The sequence below is a fragment of the Monodelphis domestica genome, chromosome 1 (assembly GCF_027887165.1).
Source record: "Monodelphis domestica isolate mMonDom1 chromosome 1, mMonDom1.pri, whole genome shotgun sequence".
NCBI lineage: Eukaryota > Metazoa > Chordata > Mammalia > Didelphimorphia > Didelphidae > Monodelphis > Monodelphis domestica.
In genome coordinates, this window is record NC_077227.1 from 359,063,912 (window position 1) to 359,086,996 (window position 23,085).

The window sequence follows — 23,085 nt, forward strand, 5'->3', positions numbered from 1 at the left end:
TTCAACCAAGCCAGAGTTTTCTATCCCTGTATTATCACCAAAACATGTATTACTGCACAGTCTCCTTTCCTCCCACAGGTAAAATGTAATGAGCAACCAAATCGTGTAGAGATCTATGAGAAGACAGTGGAGGTCCTGGAGCCAGAAGTCACCAAACTGATGAAGTTCATGTACTTTCAGGTAAGTACATGATCTGGAAGGTGGGATCTTCAAAGAATCTCTTCTTATTCAAAAGATAAGGGTTAAGTTCCTGCCACCTTACATACCCTCACTACCTTGGAAGTGCCCACCCTTTATCAGTAGGCAATGTGGCATAATTATATAACTATATAACATAGAGAACATAACTAACTTGGAGTCAGGAGACCTGAGCCTGAATTCCCCCTCCATTGCACCACTTCAGAGCTAGCTGTATGACCATGCAAGTCATATGCAAATCTCTGAGGCTCAATTTCCTCATCTGCAAAACGTTTTTTATAACCTTCTACATAATGTTGTTAGGAAGAAAGCAGCTTGGTGCAGTAGAAAGAGAACGAAATTTGAAATCAGGGGATCTAGTTTCAAATTCAGGCTCCACCACTTCCTGTCTCTGTGACCTTAGGCAATTCACCTAATTTCTCTGGGCTTCAATTTCTTCATTTATAGGATAAGTAAATTGGATTAGAGGAACTCTTTTCTAGCTCTAAATTCATGATCCTAAAGTACTTTGCAAACCTTCAAATATGATTAGAATTATATTTATTATCATATCTACTCATCTACAAGGAGAAATAACAAGAGAAGTAATGATATTTAGTTGTTTTTAAGTCATGTCTAAATTTTTGTGACCTCATTTGGGGTTTTCTTGGCAAAGAAGATGGAGTGGTTTGCCATTTTCTTCTCCAACACATTTTACACATGAAGAAACTGAGGCAAATAAGGTTAATTGACTTGTCAAGGGTCACATAGCAATTAAGTGTCTGATGTAAAAATGAAAACAAAATCTCGGTAATAAAAATATTATATTTTAGGAGATTTATTAATGATCATTAGAAATCAAGGAATAAAGAGGATACAAAATAAAGCCCCTGCCTTATCAGCCAGTTCAAATGCCCACCTTACCACCACCAATCTTGGGATAAGAAGTAAAGAGGTGGGACCCTCCACATCCCCACCTAATATCCCCTGTCTACAGGAAGTACTGAATGACAGGAAGTCAGTGGGCTCCTGGGAAATGTAGTTCTTTGTTAGGGTAACAGATTTTCAATTATACATTCCCTGCTGAGACCCATGGAAGACTAGTCTCTCCAATGGATCTTGTAAACATAACCAACTTTGAAATTACAATAATTTAGGGATAAAAGAAAAAGAGAACAAAACCAATGATTGCTAGGTGCATTGACAAAAAGCCAGTTAGGGGGCAGTCCCCTTTGGCATAAGAGTATACATAAAATCAAATGCATTCAATCCTACATAGTTCAAATCACCACATGCCAAAGTTCACTCTGGATCTTCTGGTGCAGGGGTGCCTTATCCAAACAATTTACTTTCTGGATTCGGAGAAGTAGCATGTTTCTTATCCTAAAATTACTCTCAAAAAATTTAAACTTTGCAATTTAGAATAATAATAATAATATATTCCTCCCTGAAGAGGGTGTTGAAAAACATGGGATCACTTAGGAATGCATGACTGAGTTATGAGGTATATGAATCAATTGGCAAGAGAAATCAAAAACATCCAAAAAAATCCAAATAAAAGAGAAAATAATTTGTGGATGAAATACAGACTATCAGAGTCTTATGTGTAAAAATTTTAAGTAAAGGAAAAATAAACCTATAACAGGTCCTTGAATCAGGGCCCAATTAAAGTGATTTAAGCAATTATGCATTTACCCAATCAGCAGCCAGTACTACAGAAAGTTTTGCCACACAATGAAAGACAGAATAGGGACTAGATTATTGGAGCCACGTAGGAGTCAGATTTTAGATACTTGATAGAATGTAGGATAAGGAAGATCTGCCTTTGATATATGACAAAATAGCGGCAACCTAGAACCCCAAACAAGTTCAAGTCCTCTTGTCTTGGCTCAAAATTCCATCAATTCCATTGGGATTGGTTGGTCTCTTTGCCCTTGTGCTTGATTGGCACTATGAAGTTTAGCTTTGTGCTTCTTTGGCACTGTGCTTTTTTTGTATTCCCTTCTCCTGGAATCAGACAAAATCATTAAGCAAAGTCCCACAATTTTTTTAAACAATCAATGGCATCATTTTTATAGTCTAAAGCTTTTGGGGTATGTATTAATATTAGAACAAATATATTTTAAACTTATATTACTGCAAAATGAAAAAAAAAGAAAAATCTTCTCAGTACTATTGACATGTGCTTCAAATACAAAAAGGAGAGAAAAACTAAAACTCAGATACTATATTGCACATGCAAGGAAAAACAAAAATAAGAGTTTTAAAAATAAAAAATATATAGCTTACAATCATTGACACACTATGTCAGCTAAGGAGAGGTAGAATACAAAGGTTTCTCACCAAAAAAAAGAGATCTATTTCCTTTTTAACTTAACCACTGTGTGTATACAAATGATTTTCAGAATAAAACAGTAATACAGTTGATAATGCACATTCAAAGAAGTACCAAAGTCCTCCAAATTCACAATAGCCCAGTTGATTACAATAGCAAATAAACCTCCTATCATATTTCATATAAGTTACTATACGACAAAAAAACGCCTTTGAACTGATGGATATTTGTCACAATTTTTACAGATGTAGCAAATCTTTCAAACTTGGCAGATATATTTTTAAACAAAGTAAAACTTATTTGGATCTAGAACATCACCAAGAAATCTAGATTGTTCTAGTGGAAGTAAATCAAACTGAAGAGTTTTTCAGGAGCTCTTTTTGGTTTCCTGCTTCATAGAAACACCTTGGTAGGAACATTTCTTTGTTTCTCTACCTTTAATACAACATTCTTTATAATATAAATATAAAAAGTCATCCATTCAGAAACCACTAGTTAATTAAAATTATTTCTGAAGTCCCCTTAGAATTATCATTTAAATTCTTAGCTCATTAAATTTTTCTAAGGTTATTACCCAGATTGAGTTCATCCATCATCTATGTGACAATTAAAAAAATGCAAAATGGAAAAAAAAAGCTGTTTATGGACTTTTACAATATTTTACAATATTTTGTTCAGTAGTTATAGAGGAAAAGTAATAGTTAGAAACAGTAGATTAAGCTGATTCAATGTAATAGAATAGTATTGAATACATTAATATATGAATTTAAAACAACAGAATTAAATCTTAAAGCAGACAATCAGCAAAATACAATAAAATACAGAGACTTTCATAAAGCAATGGAGTCTGAAAAGGTTCAAAATTTTCACCTCCAGTCTCTTTAAAATTCCTTTCTCTATCCGTTCATATTCCTTTTGTCAGAACTGTGGTATTTCCCATATCAAGAGAGAACATGGGGTTGAGGGATCTCAAACTGAATGAATCTTAGAGACTGGACAGGCCCAAATGGCAAAGAGTTGTAGGGAGATGAATTTCTCCCCTGAATCTCAGGCAAGCTAAGTAAAAACAATCAGTGCACTCATGAAAAAAACAAAGCTGGAAGCTGTTTGAAATAGGTAATATACTGCTCTTTCAAAGAGTGCCCCAGGCTTGGAATTTTTTTTTACTTCCTGTTTGGAAGAGTAACTTCCTTCCTTCCCCATTCCCCCTGAGGTAAAACACTAGGGAGCAAATTTGTTTCTCCTGCCATATGGACAGGGAGTTAGGAGGCTAATCATTGCCTAATGAAAATACACTGTGGTTTTTACCAGTTTCCCTGAGAGGTATGCTCCAAGCTTGTGAGTTCTGAAGATACAGCAGCAGCTACCAGCATGAACAAAGTTGGGGCTGGGGCCAAAGCCAGAGAAGGAGCAGGAGCAGGAGCAGGAGCAGGACTAGGAGCAAGCAGGATAGGCAGCAGTGAGGAATGAGGAACTCGGGCTCAAGCAGATGGGTGAGAGAAGAGGCTTATCTCTTCTTTGCCAAGAGTCCCCTGACTAAAAATAGCCCGGCCATTAAGGAGGGTGACCAGGCAAAAGGTGGGGACAGCAGAAGTAAAGCAGCAGCTATGAAGAGAGTTTGGAGTTTCTCAGAATTTGCGGGAGAGGTATGTGTGTGTGTGTGTGTGTGTGTGTGTGTGTGTGTGTGTGTGTGTGTGTGTGTGTGAAAAGCCTTGGCAGGAGAAATGTGGCTTAAAAAAATTTATCTAGGCTATTTCTAAAAAATTGAGAATTTTTTTTCATCCCTTCTGGTTGCCAAAAATATAAAAATTAAAATTAAATCTCAATAATAAAATATTATATTTTAGGAGATTTATTAATGATCATTAGAAATCAAGGAATAAAGAGGATACAAAATAAAAACCACGTGCCTATGGCTGATCAGCCAGTTCAAATGCCTGCCTTACCAGCACCAAGCTTGGGACAGGAAGTAAAGAGGTGGGACCCTCCATGTCCCTGCTTAATATCCCCTGTCTACAGGAAGTACGTAATGACAGGAAGTCAGTGGGATCCCGGGAAATATAGTTCTTTTTTAGGGTAACAGATTTGCAATTATACACTAAGGCCATATCTGAACTCAGGAAGATGAGTCTCTCTGATTCTACTTTATCCACTGGGCTACCCAGCTGCCCAAAACATTAGGAATACGCATACAAAAGTGAGATATCCTTGCCCTCTGTAAAATTAAAATCAATATATAGTAACTTGAAATATATTTTATAAGATTTATTAATAATCACTAGAAGTAAAGGAATAAAAAAGGTAATTATTCAACAAAATAAAACCATGTGCCCAAGCTAATCTACCCACTCAAAAAGGCCCATTCCACCAAAGCCACCCCAGGAAGGAAAGAGCCCAAGACACCCAAGTCCACCCAATTTATATCCTGTCTACACCAGCATGTAACAACAGGAAGTGATTGGGGTTCTGGGAATTGTAGTTTTTGCTGGGAATTATAATTTTTTTAAACATTATTTTTATTTGATCAATTTCAAACATTATTCCTTGGATACAAAAATCATTTTCTTTTCCTCCCTCCCTTCCCGCCATCCCTCCCATAGCTGATGCGTGATTCTACTAGGTATCACGTGTCCTTGATCAGAACCCATTTCTATGATGTTGGTATTTGCACTAGGATGTTCATTTAGAGTCTACATCCCCAATCATATCCCCTCGGCCCCTGTAGTCAAGCAGTTGCCTTTCCTGGGTGTTTTTATTCTCACAGTTTTTCCTCTGAATGTGAATAATGTTTTTTCTCATAGATCCCTACAGATTGTTCAGGTATATTGCATTGACACTAATGGAGAAGTCCATTACGTTCGATTGTACCACAGTGTGTCAGTCTCTGTGTACGATGTTTTCCTGGTTCTGCTCCTTTCACTCTGCATCAGTTCCTGGAGGTTGTTCCAGTCTCCATGGAATTCCTCCACTTTATTATTCCTTTGAGCACAATAGTATTCCATCACCAACATATACCACAATTTGTTCAGCCATTCCCCAATCGAAGGACATCCCCTCATTTTCCAATTTTTTGCCACCACAAAGAGCACAGCTATGAATATTTTTGTACAAGTCTTTTTCCTTATTATCTCTTTGGGGTACAAACCCAGCAGTGCTATGGCTGGATCAAAGGGCAGACAGTCTTTTATCGCCCTTTGGGCACAGTTCCAAATTGTCCTCCAGAATGGATGGATCAGTTCACAACTCCACCAGCAATGAATTAATGTCCCAACTTTGACACATGGGGATTGTAATTTTTGAGGGTAACAAATACTAATTTCACACCTCAAGGAACTTACCTTATAGTAGTGGGAAATGAGACATATCAAAGAATGATATCTAGGGGAAGGCTATTTCCTTTTTTTATTTTTCTGTTTAACCCTTACCTTCTGCCTTAAGATTCAATGTTGTGTATTGATTCTATGGCAGAAGAGTGGTAAGGGCTAGGCAATGGGGGTTAAGTGACTTGCCCAGGGTCACACAGCTAGGAAGTATCTGAGATCATATTTGAACCCACAACTTTCCATCTCTAGGCCTGGCTCTCAATCCACTGAGCCACCCAGCTGTTCCTGGAAGGCTGTTTACTTATAGGAAGTCACTGGACTCCTAGTTAGGAAAACCTGAATTCAAATCCCACCTATTTGATTACAAGCAAGTCACTTAATCTGTAAAATAGACACAAGAAAAAGATTAGAACTGCTTCATTGGGTTGCTGTGAGGTCCCAATGGCATTCTTTTTGCAAACCATCTTGAAAACTTTAAGCCTCTCTATAAATATCTGTTACTATTGTGTCTCTCCTTTCTCCATTAAACTTAACCAAAATTCTTGGTTTAATCAACTAATTACTGAATCTACTGAGCCCTTTAGTTGCTGATGTAGTCATTGGGAGGTGATATTCTAGAGAAGCCTACCAGAGTTTACAGGTGAGAGGAAGTAAAAGAGACAAACACATAACAAACACATACCCGAGAGAATGAAGGGTCTGGAGTTAGATGTGGTAGGTGTGATTTCTGGTCCTGCCCACTTGTTTGACCTTGAGCAAGTCATTTAACTTCCGTAGGTCTCAGTCTCCTCATCTATAAAATGAGGGACTCGGATTAAAGGATAATGTTTTCTTTTCTTTTATTTAATTTATTAATTCAGAAAATTTTCCCATGGTTAGATGGATTAAAGGATTTCTAAGGTCCCGTCCAATTCTGTATCTGTGAGCTAGGACTTCAGAATGTTGGGCACCCAAAGAAGGCAGAGTCATCATGGGCTGGAGTTGCCAAGGGAAGGGAATAAAATTTGAGCTGGACCTTGAAAGGTGGGTAGGAAAAGGTTTGGCGAATAGAGGGAAGGAATGGACATTTTAAGAAGGGGAAGTCAAATGAATAAGAATAACCCTGTAAGACAATAAGTTGCAAAGTAAGAGAGTTTTCTCACCAGGAATTAATGGAATCCCAAGTCTGGGACAATAAGAATTCACATTTATTTGTTTTAAGGTTTGCAAAGCACTTTTCATATATTATCTCATTTGATTTTCACAACAACTCTATGGAGTTAAGGAGTTGGGAAACGCCTGTTGGTGAGGGCAGCTGGTCTTCATCCTCTCTAGCCTCTCTTGCTTTGCCTTCCAGCGCAAGGCCATCGAGCGGTTCTGCAGCGAGGTGAAGAGACTGTGCCACACAGAGAGGAGGAAGGACTTCGTCTCTGAGGCTTACCTCCTGACCCTGGGCAAGTTCATCAACATGTTTGCTGTCCTGGATGAGCTGAAGAATATGAAATGCAGTGTCAAGAATGACCATTCTGCCTATAAGAGGTCAGGGAGCCTCTCCCCAAAGTTTCACCCTCCTTTCCAGTCAGGGAGAAGGCTGCATCCAAATCTCTCAATGGGGTCCCCAGCCTGAGTTTTGGGGAGCTCTTGGGAAGGGGGGCTGGTCTCTCAGAGCTTTGCAGAATATGTCTTTTTTAAAAAAATGTTTTTAAACTCTTACCTTCCATCTTGGAATCAATACTGTGTATTGGTTCCAAGGCAGAAGAGTGGCAAAGGGCTAGGCAATGGGGGTCAAGTGACTTGCCCAGGGTCACACAGCTGGGAAGTATCTGAGCTCAGATTTGAACCTAGGACTTCCCATCTTTAGGTCTGACTCTCAGTCCATTGAGCTACCCAGCTGCCCCCAGAATATGTCATTTAGACACAATCTAAATCTGGGGGGAGATGGGACCTGAGAAGGCATAGCTAACTGGGCCCTTGAAGGAGTTGTTTCATACATAAAAAAGAGCCAATAATGCTTTACTTCTGCTTGAGGAAACCCAAGACACCTAAAGTCAACCTTTCATTTTAACCCAAACACAAAGGGCGAAAAGCTTCTGGGTCAGGTCAGGAGGAAAGGAAGGGTCCTGAAGGGATTTTCTGTATTTCAGAGCAGCCCAGTTCCTGAGGAAGATGGCGGACCCACAGTCTATCCAGGAGTCTCAGAACCTCTCCATGTTCCTGGCAAACCATAACAGGATCACACAGGTGACAGCCCTGGCTCCCCATCCTCTCTCTTCTTCCCCTCTTTTCTCCCCCCTCCTCCCTCCCTGCTCATTTGCATTCTCGGGAATGCTCACTTGGGGTCAGCTGGGGAATGGAGATCATGCAAAGAATGGGATGACTTGTTGTCATTGACTAGCCTAGTCCTGGGTCACACACATCATCTCTTCCCCAACTTAATTTCCCATAAGCTTTTTTTTTTAAACCCTTACCTTCCATCTTGGAATGAATACTGTGTATTGGTTCCAAGGCAGAAGAGTGGTAAGGGCTAGGCAATGGGGGTCAAGTGACTTGCCCAGGGTCACATAGCTGAGAAGTGTTTGAGGCTAGATTTGAACCTAGGATCTCCCATCTCTAGGCTTGGCTCTCAATCCACTGAGCTACCCAGCTGCCCCCTACCCATAAGCTTTTAACATTTTCTATCATTTTCCTAAGCTACTGTAAAACCAAAGAAATGGTCAGTAGGTCAACCCCACCATGATTTCAGCATTCTGTTTCTACCAAAAGTTAGCTTTTGGTATCCTCTTCTATCTATTTTCTGGCTGTAGGTGCATGGCAGCTAGCTTGGGCCTTCTGCTTCATTTTCTCCTCAAAACAACTCCTAAAATAGGATGCTATTATTATCCCCATTTTATAGATGAGAAAACAGGTAGTGAATAAGTGACTTGTCCAGGGTAATATAGCCAGTACCTGCCTGAGACTGGAGTTGAACAACCACTCTGACCTACATGTCACTCATCCCAAGCTGCCTTTAGTGACATGTCAGCAGGCAGAACAGTGGACCTCATATGCAAGATTGAGAATAGCCATTCTCTTTTTAAAGCTGTCATGCTCAAATATCTTGGGTTGGCATTGTCCATCTTGCCTTCAGGTAGCTGGATAATACAGGTAACCCTTCCACATCTTAGGGGTCACTGGCATGGCACCCCCACAGTCTGGAAAATACATATAAAACCTTTTTGTCCCTTCCTTTGTACCAAAAAAAGAAGTCTGAATTTTGGGGGCACTGAAGTGGCCCAGATTAAGAGGCAGGCCTAGACATCGGAGGTCTTGGGTTCAAATTTGATCTCAGATGCTTCCTAGCTAGGTGACCTTAGATAAGTCACAACCCCCATTGTCTAGACTTTGCTGTTCTCCAACCTTGGAATCAATGCACAATAATGATTTTAAAATGGAAGGTAAGGTTTGTTTGTTTAAGTGATTTTTTTCCTTTATGAGATATTTTGTCATAGGCTATATAGTTTCTAAAGCTTTTTTGTGATACCTGCTAACCTTTGAGTGTCTTCCACAGCTTCCACAAAATTCCCCCCAAATGCTCATTTAATTTCTTTTGCTGACTTGCAATCAATTGAAATTGTGATGGGGAAAGTCTCAGAGTAGAAGGGATACCTGTACAGCTTGAAGTTGGGAAGAGAAATCATTTCGTTCCCAAAACACTAGCTCTTTTGTTGTCTCATCCAGATGCTGACATTGGATACCCCCAGCAATGCCCATTCATGGGGATTCCTGCCAAGCTCCACTAGTCCTTTTAAAGGATGGTGCTGAAACACTTGATGATCTGGTTTCCTGCCTCCTCTAGCCAATACTTGTATTATTGTCATGGTGGAGCAGGGCTGCCTGCAGCTCCCCAGATTCTCAGCTCTCTCACGCCCCACTGGAGGCTTCCCATTGTCATGTTCCAGAGGCAGATCAGCTTGCACAGGACAGAAAGTCCTGGATGGAAAGGAGCAATGGTTGTATGTGTGTTTAACTCTGTGTGGGTGCTTTCTTCAGTGTCTTCATCAGCAACTGGAGGTAATCCCAGGCTATGAGGAGCTGCTGGCTGACATCGTCAACATCTGTGTGGATTACTATGAGAATAAGATGTACCTAACCCCCAGTGAGAAGCACATGCTCCTTAAGGTAAAAGGTTTATTATATGATCATATATAATCTTGCCTTGTGTTTCCCCCCTTCCTAGCCTTTCCTTTCCTTTCATTTTTTAAAAATACTTTATTAAATGTTTTCCATTTCTTTTTACCATTGTCACTTCCCAGTCACCTGCCCTCCTCAAAGAATCCTAAAGAAAAAGAGTTAAATAACTTTAAAAAAAAAGGGCAGATACATAAGGAAGATGACTTAAGATGAGCACCTGCAGTGCATCTTTCCTCTGAAAAAAAGGAATTATATGTCCTTATCAATTCCTTGAAAACAAGATTAATCCTTTTTTGTAATCTAAATTTTACTATCTTTGGAATTCTGCTCTTTCTGTGATTCAGACTAAAAATGGTAATTCAGATTCTCCTGTCTTTTAGTCTGAATTGTGACATAGTGGATAGAGTGTCGAGCCTGGAGTCAGAAAGATTTGTCTTCCTGAGTTCAAATCTGGCTCTGTGACTTTGGGCTAGTCACTTAACCCTGTTTGCCTCAGTTTCCTCAACTGTAAAATGAGTTGGAGAAGGAATTGGCAAGCCACTCCAGTGTCTTTGCCAAGAAAACCCCAAATGGGTCAGACAGAACTGAACAACAGCAATAACTACCCTGTACCTAAAATTGTGCTAGATACAAAAAAATGACAACAGAAGTCATTATGCATATCTGGTTCTACTTTCCTTACTTTACATCTTGTTTGTACAAGGCTTCCCATGTTTCTCTGAATACCTCATATTTATTATATCTTCTTTTCATTTCCACTTTGACTCAGTTGTTCCTTCTTTCTCAAGGCAGCATGGCATGGTCAGTAGAAGGCTCGGTCAGAAAGACTTAGGTTCTTGTCCTGCTTCTAATGCAACTTGTCCTTGTGACCTCAGGCAAGTCCTTTAACTTCCCAATGCCCTGGGAGCCTCTCTAAGGGGAAGTTGCCAAGAAGGGACCAGTTTGCATTGTTAGAGGGAGTTTTCTCAAGAAGAGTATCCCCTTGATTTGGAGTTCGGCTTTAAAAGATGACTCTATTACAAAAATGAATAATATGGAAATGGGTATCAAGTGATAATACATGTATAACCCAGTGCAATTGCTTGTCAGCTCTGGGAGTGGGGAGGGAGAGAACATGAATCATGTAACCATAGGGAAAATAGTTTTTAAAAATTATAAAAATAAATTAAAAAAAAGAAGAGTATCCCCGAAAATAGCAAGTCTGCACCAAACCCTATTCTCCAATTCTCCAACCAAAAAACCTTCTCATTTCCATTTTGATTTGTTTCTTCTCTGTCAGAATTTCATTTCATCTGGTTTTTCATGGTTGTTTAAACTCCCATTCCAGTTTTTTTTTTCCAATTTTCTCCTGCCCAATGACTTTCTCTCTTCAAAAATCCTATGGAGCATTCTCTCCATAGGAGAGTCCTTGCACATTTCTTCTATCTCAATTCCCTCCATAAAAATTTCCATAGCTGAGCTTGGCTTTATGGGCCATCTCTCCAAATCTATTTGAATTGTACTAGGAGAAGCTACCCAGCACACTCTTTTAGAGCCTTTCTGGGGTCCTGATGTTCCAACTAAACCAGACAGAATTCTTAACTTTGCTTTCAAATTGTTGTTCATTTCCTTATCAATATTTCTCTTTCACCCTCTTTCCCCCCCATTCTGTTTAACGCACCTTTAAATTATTTTTTTAGTTTTAATAACAAATTTCCACACAAGTTTTCTAAAACATATGATCCCTATTGTATCCCTCTCTTCTTCTCTCCCCCCATCCCAGAGTTGACAAGCAATTCCACTGGGTTATTGTACATGTATTATCACACAAAACATATTTCCATATTATTCATTTTATAGGAGAATAATCTTATAAAACTCAAACTCTAAAACACATACCAAATAAACAAGTGATAACTCATATGTTTTCATTTGCATTTCTGCTCCCACAGTTCTTTCTCTGGAGGTGGCTAGCATTCTTTTTCATAAGTCTCTCAGAATTGTCCTGGACCATTGCATTTTTATTAGTAGCAAAGTCTATCACATTTGATTGTTTCACAATATTGCAGTTACTGTGTATACTGTTCTCCTGGTTCTGCTTATTTCACTCTGCATCAGTCCATGAAGATCTTTCTGAAATCTTCCTGTTCATCATTCCTTGCAGCACAATAATATTCCATTACCATCCTATTCTACAGTTTTTTTCAGCCACTCTCCAATTGACGGGCATCCCTTTAGTTTCCAATTCTTTGCCACCACAAAAAGAGCTGCTATAGGGGGCAGCTGGGCAACTCGGCAGCTCGGGAGATTGAGAACTAGGCCTAGAGATGGGAGGTCCTGGGTTCAAATCTGGCCTCAGATACTTACCAGCTGTGTGACCCTGGGCAAGTCACTTAACCCCCATTGCCTAGCCCTTACCACTCTTCTGCCTTGGAGCCAATACTGTGTAGGTAAGGGTATAAAAAAAAAAGAGCTGCTATAAATTTAATCTTTCTTTTAAAGTCATCTTTCTCATTCATCACTTTTATTTTTTTTTAATTAAACCCTTACCTTCTGTCTTGGAATCAATACGGTTCCAAATCAGAAGAGTGGTAAGAGCTAGGCAATGGGGGTTAAGTGACTTGCCCAGGGTCACAAAGCTGGGACATATATGAGGTCACATTTGAACCCAGGACCTCCTGTCTCTAGGCCTGGCTCTCAATCCACTGAGCTATCCAGCTGCCCCCTCATCCCTCTCTTTTAAATCAATCATATGGGTCAGCTAAATGGTACAGTGAATAGATCACTGGGCCTGGAATGAGGAAGATCTGAGTTCAAATGTGACCTCAGCCGATTATAAGCTGTGTGACCTTAGGCAAGTCACTTAGCCTCTCTTTGCCCCAGTTTCCTCATTTGCAAAATGGATATAATAGCAGTAACTACTTCCCAGGATTGTTGTGAGGATCAAACAGGATAGTAGTTATAAAGCAATTAGCCCAGTGCCTGGAACATAGTAGGTGTTATATGAATGTTAGCTATTATTATTATTATTATAATTCAAATACTAAGACAAAAATATCTGTCCTACATTCTCCATGTCAGTGTATTATATTATGCCACCACCAGATGGAGATATCTTACCAATAGTTTAAGAAAATATCGAGAAATTTTTTCCTTTGATTTTCAGCGAGAACTTGTGTACTCTTACTACCCCAGGAAAGTTTTGTCTTTGAGGGAAATGCCTTTTTTCATTCTATCCATTTTCTCTTCGTTTATTTCAAAAAGACCATTACCTATAGGGGATGAATCTTATGCAGGGCCTTATAAAATGGCATAGGAGAGAAAATCAATCCAGTCTGTGGGAGATTATTTAAAAAAAAATGATTTCTGACCAAAGATGCCCTGGGGAAACTGAAAAAAAAAAAGGCCTTTTTTGAAATCTAACAACATTGAGAATGGCCCACTGGAAAATCTTATAGCATATTAGAGTTTGAAGAGGAAGTCCCTCTTTTATCTCTGAATCTATATAATCCTACGGACCTGAAAGATAAACTAGCCCACCTCTTCCCTGAGTACAAATTTCAGCCACAACTTCAGTAGTAAATAACAGCCAGCCTTGGCTTGAAGACTCTCTTTAAAAAGGAATTCACTCCTTCATGTGGTTGATCAGACCTGTCGGGAGATTTTACATTATGTTGGGTAGAAATCTGTCTTCATCAAACTTCCAGCCATTCACTGATCATGGTTCTTTTCTCCGAGATGAGGCTAATCCCACTTCCAAATAAAAGACCATCAAATGCAGACTGTATGAAAAGTATTGGAAGAATTTCTGCCTCAAGACATTTAGGATAACCTCTATTGAAAGACAGCAATTACATCCTCTCCTAGGTCTCTTCTCTGGGATAAACATCCCCAATTCTTTCAACTAATCCTCAAAAAACATTTTAAACCCTCAGTGTTTCATTAAAGAGAAATGGAGATCTTTTTAAAAAAGTGAACTAATAGGCCATTCTTTTTTTTTCCATCCATCATTTGAAGTTGAAATGAGTAATTTGCCTTTTTAATATATTCTCTCTTTTTTGGAAACCCTTAACTTCTGTCTTAGAATCAATATTGTGCATTGGTTTTAAGGTAGAAGAGTGGTAAAGGACTAGGCAATGGGGGTTAAGTAACTAGTCTGGGGGCACCCAGCTAGGAAGTGTCTGAGGCCAGATTTGAATACTGGAGCCACCTAGCTGCCTCCATTTAATATATTCTTTTGAGAGATTTGCTTTCAAGGGAATTCGACAATAGCTTTGTACCTAGCCTCTCAGGCTTTCCCCTCCTCTCCTTCTAGGTCATGGGCTTTGGCCTCTACCTGATGGATGGAAATGTCAGTAATATTTACAAACTGGATGCCAAGAAGAGAATCAACCTCAGCAAAATAGATAAGTTCTTTAAGGTGAGTGTCTTCTCCTGGAGTCAGGTCAAGGCTGTGGGGAAACTGGGGTGTAGGCTTTCTGCTTTCTGGCTTTCTCCACTCTTTGGAGAAGCAAAGGGGTTTGCTTGTGAATGTCTGGACCCAAAGTGTCCAAGGTAACCAAGAGATAATGGAGAGCGCCACCATCTGCATACAGGGAAAGCTGCACAAAAACAATAGAATGGAACTTAGGTTTAGGCTTTTGGGGGTCCAGGAAGATACAATAGAAGCTTTCTAGCCATACTTCATGATTCCATCTGATAAAGGAGGCAATGGTTGATCTTTTGTTTCTTCTCTTCTCCGTCATCTAGAAAAAGCCATTGAAGGAGGCATGTCCTCATCTCATTTTCTGCTTAACCAGGGTCCCCATTCATTTCTATAATCATTCAGTCATATGGTAAATATCTACTGCATCCAAAAATGTTTATATTATACTTAATGACTTATTAATATTTTACACATTTTTCCATTCGGATTCAACAACTCCAGGAGATATGTAGGACATTTATTGTTATCCCCATTTTCCAGGTAAGGAAGTAGACTCAAAGGTGAGATGATTGGCCCAAAGTCATATAACTTGCCATTGGGATAGCTTGGACTTAAAACTCAGATTTCTTGGCTCCAAATTTAGGGGGGTTTGCATTATTCCAAATTTCAAATTGAATTAGCATCATGGAATCAGAAAGTGCTGAAAGGACCTTGATGAACTGATTGATCTCGTGTCTCGAGGCAGAACTGCCTCATAGTCAAACTAGACTCTCATTTTTAAGAATCTTTAAGGGAAGAGAAGAGAAGAGCGTCTAAGTGGTGCCGTAGTACACAGAGTGCTTAGCCTGGAATCAGAAAATCTCATCTTCCTGCATTCAGATGCAGCCTCAAACACTTACTAGCTGTGTGACTCTTGGCAAGTCTCTTAACCCTGTTTACCTCAGTTTTCTCATTTGTTAAATGAACTGGAGATGGAAATGTCAAACAATTCCAATATCTTTTTCAAGAAATAGCCAAATGGGGTCATCCAATTAAACAACAACAACAAATTGATTTGAATGTTGAATCCCAACATTTTAATTTTTTCCAGTTTGTTAAAGTTCCTCACATTCTCATGAAAAAAATTCTACCACTTGTTTTTTCATCCCAGTTGCATTCCCTCTAATTTCTAACTTCTTTCAATTAGTGAAATGAAATAGTAACAACATGTTCTTGGAAATGATGGAAGTCCTCCTGAGTCTGCTTATTTGAAGGCGTTGCCTGATGTAGAAGTATCCCTGGCCTGGCCATCAGGCTTGGGTTTCTAAAGCTAGCTTGCCCATTAACCAGCTGTGTGACTTTGGTTAGGTCGCTTAATCTACCCGGGCTTGAGTTACTTCATCTGTAAAATGGGGATTATGATGCCTAAGAGAAAGATCCCTAGACATCAACTCTGGGTTGACAGCCATAGTCTAGATCTGTGTCCAACCAGCAATTTAATTCAACCAACATTAAGCACTTATTATGTGCACTTAAACCTTAATTTTATAATAATATTTCATACACTTAACAATATATTACATATTGTATTATATATGATACATATATTATTTATATAGTAAATTAAATGCACTTAAATAAAAACTATACAAGAGATACAAAAGCAAAAATTGAAACTTTTTGGAGCAGCGAGATAACTTAGTGGATAGAAAGTCAGACCTAGAGACGGGAAGTCCTGAGTTCAAATATGACCTAAGACATTTCCTAGCTTTGTGATCCTGAGCAAGTCTTTTAATTCCCCTTTGCCCAGCCCTTCTTCTCTTCAGTCTTGGAACCAATACTAGAATCTATTCTAAGACTGAAGGTAAGGATTTTTAAAATAAGAATTAAAAAAAAAGGCAAGGAAAGGGAATCATTTCCTGCCTTCAAGGAGCTTACAGGAGGGAACAAGGAGTCACCAGTCATGCTCTCATGCTCTCCTCTCTTCTTTGTTATTGTAGAAGATCCCTCTGCAGTCTCCTTCCCATTCCGCCTCTCATTTGTCTTGTTGTTTTCTTTCCTTTGCAGCAGCTGCAGGTGGTCCCCTTATTCGGCGATATGCAGATAGAACTGGCCAGATACATTAAGACCAGTGCTCACTATGAGGAGAACAAATCCAAGTGAGTGCGTGCCGTAATGTCTCTTGGCTCCTGTGTGGTCCCACCTGGCATGGAGGCTGAGGCAGCAGCCTTGGCCCCTCTTCCTTGCCCAGCTCGGGGAGCTGTCAGGGTCTGGATGCGAGCCATGGCTCCTGGCACTTGGCCTTCAAGGTCAAACTTCCTGGGCTCGTGGCCCGTGAGTGGGAAGGAGTGAGTGTGCGGGTGTGTGCATGGTGGCATGCTCTGAACACTTTTTTACCCGCTCTTTATTCTCAGGGTACAAACATGCTCAGAGCATAGCCACTGTGCTCCCTGTATGAAGGAATGTGCCATTTCCCCACATCTCTGGATGCCTCAGGGACCCAAAAAGGCCCCTCTCTGCTCGAGAAATGCTGGAGGTTGTGTTTGGAGTATTTCTGACTTTGGAAGCTCTGTGGCCACTCCAAGTGAGTTGCCTCTAGTTATAAATGTGGTGAGGACCCTCCTCACGAGAGGAATGGGTCTGACTGTCTCATCTTAGCCCATCTCACAAAATCACCCCCTTTGGCACCGTGTGGCACAGTCATCAGCAGTGCTAAATCCAGAGCTTAAGCATCTCAGGAAATCCCATGTGGCATCCTTGAATTCAGCTTGCCTTAAGCCCTACTACTGAGATCGTGATCCATCAGTCAGAAAAAATGCATGTAGTGGGGGGCAGCTGGGTGGTGGGAAGTCCTGGGTTCAAATATGGCCTCAGACACTTCCTAACTGGTGATCCTGGGCAAGTCACTTTGCCTAGCTCTTACCACTCTTCTGCCTTAGAAACAATACACAGTATTGATTCCAACATGGAAGGTAAGGGTTTTTAAAAAAAGAAGAAAGCATGTATTGAAGTGCTTACTGTGTGCCAAGACCTGGGTACACAAAGAATGGTAAGATCACATTGACCTATGGTGCCAAAGTCATGCCAGATGAGTCTCCGTAATGAAATTATGTTTGCAAAGCAAACCTTATAGCACTATGTAAGTGTTAGCCACTCTGGATAATACAAATGATGATGGCGTGATAGGGATGGGGATGATGATGCCTTTTGTCTCTCCCTTGCCAGTGCTGCCCACTGTGATATCACATTGTGTGCAGAGGTTTTTTGAGATGGGCACCGATTTGAGAATTTCAGACTCATTTTTCCCTACATGAGTCTACATGAGTTCTCAGAGATAAGAGGACAAAAGTACAGGCTATGGTTTCCTTTTCTTTTGGTGAGAAGTGAACCAGTGTTAGGAGACCTTGGACAAAGCCCTTCTTTCTGGGCTTCCATTTAATAGGATCGCAAATTTAAAGCTGAAAAGGGATATTAGAAATCATCCAACTAAATAACCTTACTTCACAGATGAAGAAAACTGAGGCCCAGAAAGGTTAAGTGACCCTAGCAGAGCCAGGATTCAAAGTGGGGGCCTCTGTCTGCAGAGCCAGAATTTTTGCCACTAGTCCCTAAGAGCACTTGCCCCTAGAACCCACAGACACTTCTTGCCAAACAAGAGGGATGAACCTCATGATTTCCGAGAGCCCTTCCAGCCCTAAGGTATTCAAGATCACTCTTCTCCAGTATTCTTAGAGATAGGAGTTGCATTTCCAATTCTGGAGGTTTTCTGTACCAAAAAGAGAGTCATTTTATGTGGGAAGAAGAAGAAAAATATAGCCTCTGGTCACTGTGATGAGCCAAGTGTGATATCTTGTCAAATGGTATTCCTCCATCACTTTAGGTGATTCCACGTAAGTGATGGGCTTGTGAAGGATGGAGTGCAGAGTTTCTCCACTTTAACTTGGCTATCCCCAACCCAGGCCCCTATCCCAAATAAAGATGCATCCCCAGGCTGGTGGGGTTCTCAGAGGTAGGAGAACAGTATACTGCCTCCCAGCAGTCACCAGAAGCAGGGTTAATTGAAGCCCTGGCAAGTGGCCAAGGAGAGGGATTGACCATCTCACTTCTCCCTACCAGTTGGGTAAGTACACAGTGGAGAGGGCCTTCCTGAAAGAGGATTGTGCTGGTCACTAGAAGTTGGTCCTAGAGAAACTAGGAGCCTAGGGATTCCCCATGCCCCAGAGAAGAGGAGACAGAAAGACCAAGCCCCATGGGCTCCTCAGATATTTGGCTTGGCAGTTCCCCTGGCCATGCTAACTTACATATATGATGTTCATGGATCCTTGCTTGTTCCAAAGCCCAAGAGGGCCATAGTGACAGAGTGATGGATATGAGAGGAGCGGCTTCTAAACAGAAGGACTCTGTCCCACCTGTGAGTGTGATACTGGGTGCCTCCTCAGACCGCATGCTTTTCTGTCCAGGTGGACATGCACACAGAGCAGCATCAGCCCCCAGTACAACATCTGTGAGCAGATGGTCCAGATCCGGGATGACCACATCCGCTTCATCTCCGAGCTTGCTCGCTATAGCAACAGTGAGGTGAGCCCTGTCCAGGAACCACTGGGATTGGGTGTGGGAAGGTGAGAAAGAAACCAAGAGGTTCCCTGCACCCCAAAAAGGAGGGATAAGGAGAAAGAGACACAGAGACAGAAAGAGGCAGAAGCAGAAGACAGAGATAAACAGGAAAAAGAGTGTCAGAAAGATAGACACAGAGAAAGACAGAGACAGAAAAAGAGATAAAGCAAGAAACAGATAAAAGGAGAGTGACAGAAAGAGAAAGAAAGAAAAAATGAGAGTGCAGGAGAAAGGAGAAAGAGAAAAAGTTACGGAAGCTTGTAGACATATGCTTAAATGAGGAGGAGGTCAGAGCCAAGGATTACTCTCAAAGATGTGCCCATAAGTGTTTAACAAGTGGCTCTCCAAGAAAAAAATAAAAATAAAACAGGATGAGACACTTTTAAATTTAATCTGCATTATTGGTTCTTCCTCCATCACTTTCTTAAGCCCACACAATCAACAAAACAGTAAACCAAGCCCTTATTTGTAGCATTTGCAGATTTCTGAGGTGTAAACACACACATATTGAAAATTTAACAATCAGCTCACAGGAGCCAATTCAAACTGACTCCAGCACATTCCTGAATTTTCTTCTATTCTTTTCACTGAAGAAGGAGATGACCCTAGCTTTCCCCAAGTTTTTAATATTTGACTAAGATAAGAGGAGGGACTTTCAGAATCTATTTTGGGCCACATATGCTGAGACTAAAAAAAACATGCTGTCAACAGGTCATATGGTTGGAGTTATTTTTCCTTCAGTAATGATAAGTTACCATTTATGTTCTGTCATCTTACTGTGGTCAATGATGCGTGTTTCAAAAAGTACTGATAGCTTTTGTTTTTGTATTATCTTTACTTCTGATTGTTCCACTACTCAGCAAAACCCTCTCTTCTAAGAGAAAAAAAAGCATCAATAAGCAAAACTAACTCACACATTACTGGAATCTGACAGCAGGTAAAATGTTCCCCTGTAATTGTCTCCTCAGTTGCCTCGTCTCATCTTCTACAAAAAAGGGTGACACATGGCTCACATTTTCATGATGGCTATCTTACACATAAGACATAGATTATGGGGCATAGGATTATAGATTTAGTCAGGTCATGGAATCTACCCACTTCATTTTACATATGAGGAAACTGAGGCACAATATAGTTAATTGACTTGCTCAGAGTCACACAATATATGAAGCAAAATTTAAACTTGGGTCTTATTGACTCCAAGCCCAGCACTCCAACATTATACTATGGTACTTCCTCCTGGCCATGAAGAGTGCAAAGCAAACAGATTACACAGGGTTCAAACCCACAGTAATAGTCATATTGTATTCTAACCAGCCTTTGACAAGGAAACTAAAATAACTGATTAGAATCTCTGGCTATCATTGAGAGTATTCAGACCAGACCAAGTTGGCACTTTGATGTCATGTTTTGAATTGGTCAAGTTTCCCGTCAATAAATAGTCAAATAGTGCCTGAGCTCCTGCAATGTGTATGCCACTTTCATAGGTGCTTTGGAGAAGTGGGACAGATAAAAAGCAAAATACATAGTGTCTGCCTAAAAGGAATTTGTATGGGCTACCAGGTTGCACAGTTGATAGAGTGCCAGACCTGGAGGCAGGAGCATCTGGGTTCATATGACTTTAGATACTTCCTTAGCTGTGTGGGCAAGTCATTTGACTTCAATTGTCCAGCCATTACTGCTCTTCTTAGAACTGGGGGGGAGGGGGGAAAGAAATTGGAGATAATTTTGACTGGGAAATATGGCATGAATTTTTGTTTTGTTTTTTTAAGTTCTTGCCCTCTGTCTTAGAATCAATACTAGTCTCTGTTCCAAGGCTGAAGAGTGATAAGAGCTAAGTCATACGGTTAGGAAGTGTCTGAGGCCATATTTGAACCCGTGTACTCCCAACTCCAAGCCTGACCCTCTCTCCACTGAGCCACCTAGCTGTCCCAATAAGACATGTTTTGTTTTGTTTTTTAACTAATGCAAAGCAGTATATCAGTGTCAAATAAGGGGAGATAACTAGTGGCAATGATCACATTGTGCTGGGTGTTTAAAGGAAGTTTGACTGAAGTATGGGGGATGAGCTGACCCTTGAAAAATGGATAGGGTTCTGATAGGCTAGAGAAGGGGGAAGGAATGACTTGAGATTATGTAGGAAAATGAAAAGTTGTATATAGGATAGTATGATCAGGATCCAAGGTTGGGCTAGATGTCCCATAAGTTCCCTTTGAATTCTAATCTATGACTCTATAATGGGCTGGTAGCTTTTTTTTTTAATTAGGAAAATTTTATTTAATTAATTAATTTAGAATATTTTCCCATGGTTACAAGATTCGTGTTCTTTCCCTCCCCTCCCCCAGTCTCCCTCCTGTAGCCGACATGCAATTCCACTGGGTTTTACATGTGTCATTGATTAAGACCTATTTCCATGTTATTGATATTTGCACTAGGGTGATTGTTTAGAGTCTACTTTCCCAGTCATGTCCCCATCATGGGTCAGTAACTTTTAACAGCAGCACTGTCCAAGCCAAGAGCCAGTCCGCCATAGTGGTAGACATGACCTTGGAGTCACAAAGTCCCACCTCTGACACATACTAACTATATGACCCCAACAAGTCACCGAACCTCTCATTGCTCTAGGAGACTTTCCAGGATTCTAACTTGCAGACATGCCTAGCAGGGTGGGTGGAGGAAGCTTCCTCAATTGAGCGTCCCCTACACCAGGGAAATCTCAGGTCCAGTGGTTATCCCTATTTACCCCCCATCCAAAGAGAAATGAGAAGAGAGCAGAGCAAGGGCAGAGCCAGCGGCTGGGGGGAGGGAGGAATGAATTTGCACATTGGTCTGACCACTTTGTTGGGTGATGTTCTCCAGGTGGTGACTGGTTCTGGATTAGACAGCCAGAAATCCGATGAAGAGTACAGGGAACTCTTCGATCTGGCTTTGCGAGGGCTCCAGCTGCTATCCAAGTGGAGTGCCCATGTCATGGAGGTGGTAAGTGACCGCAACTCCAGCCCCAGGCAAACAGTGTCCCCCTCCTGTCCTGTCTACAAAAGCAGTCTGCCATTCATCTTTGGTCTCCTTCTCCCCAGTACTCCTGGAAGCTGGTTCATCCCACTGACAAGTTCTGCAACAAGGACTGCCCTGGCACAGCAGAGGAATATGAGAGAGCCACCCGCTACAACTATACTAGTGAAGAAAAGTTTGCCTTCGTGGAGGTGAGTGTCTCCCTTCTCCACGCCCCATTGATGGGTGTAGGCAGCAAGGTTCAGGAGGGGGTAGTGCATCCAAGATCCTGAGTATAATTTCTAAATTAGCTTGCCCTCACTGAAGGGCCTCATTCTGCCTTTCTGAATTTATCTCTCATTTGCCCATAGTGGTGAGCCACTAAGATTTCTTATTAGCCTTCCATTTGTACCTTTTGCCCTCATGATGCACATTCTCCCCCCTCCCCCCCAGGCTTCAGGGGTCCCCATCATCCCTCCTTGGTCTTTCCTGGGAACAGAAGTTGTTCCCAGGCAAGAATCTGAAACTCATTAAGCCTAAAGCATAAACCACTGAGAACAATTAAATTATAACGTCATCTAATCTCAGACTTGGAGGTGATCTCAGAGCTCAGTTATGCAACCCATACCTAAGCAGGAATTCTCTCCCTATAATTTTCTTTATCCTTTTTTTTTAAACCCTTTCTGATCTGGTGGCAAGTTTAGGGCAAGGGCTTGGCAAATAGTTAAGTGACTTGACCAGGGTCACACTGCTGGGAAGTGCCTTAGACCTGATTTGAATTCCAATCTTCTCAACCCCAGGTCTGGCACTTTATCCACTCTGCCACCCAGCTGCCCCAACTCTATAATTTTCTTGACAAGTAGTCCCCAGCTGACATTTTAAGGTCTCCTGGGTTAAATCATTCGACTTTAGGAGAGTTTTAATTGTTATTTGGGGAGTTTTTCTTATTTCAAGTCCAAATATAACTCCCTATAATGTGGCAAATCATCTCCGTTAACTCTCCCAAAGGGATTTGCAATTTCACAGGGATCAAAACCTAAAGCAAAGCAATGAAGGCTTTTGGGGACATTTCAGCCCATTAGAAATGAGGCAATTGACTTAAAAAATTAGTT

At 40.8% G+C, this 23,085-nt stretch overlaps 1 protein-coding gene across 1 annotated transcript in view; it reads left to right on the forward strand.

The window, feature by feature from the left end:
• The window catches only part of CYFIP2 (cytoplasmic FMR1 interacting protein 2), a 167,636-nt gene that overhangs the window by 40,495 nt on the left and 104,056 nt on the right, over positions 1 to 23,085 (forward strand). The window contains exons 5-13 of the mRNA XM_056811521.1: positions 79 to 180; positions 7,172 to 7,353; positions 7,959 to 8,055; positions 9,844 to 9,972; positions 14,279 to 14,383; positions 16,436 to 16,527; positions 18,829 to 18,946; positions 21,842 to 21,961; positions 22,060 to 22,185. Of these exons, the coding sequence (XP_056667499.1) occupies positions 79 to 180; positions 7,172 to 7,353; positions 7,959 to 8,055; positions 9,844 to 9,972; positions 14,279 to 14,383; positions 16,436 to 16,527; positions 18,829 to 18,946; positions 21,842 to 21,961; positions 22,060 to 22,185 (1,071 nt within the window). The remainder of the gene's footprint in view (positions 1 to 78; positions 181 to 7,171; positions 7,354 to 7,958; positions 8,056 to 9,843; positions 9,973 to 14,278; positions 14,384 to 16,435; positions 16,528 to 18,828; positions 18,947 to 21,841; positions 21,962 to 22,059; positions 22,186 to 23,085) is intronic.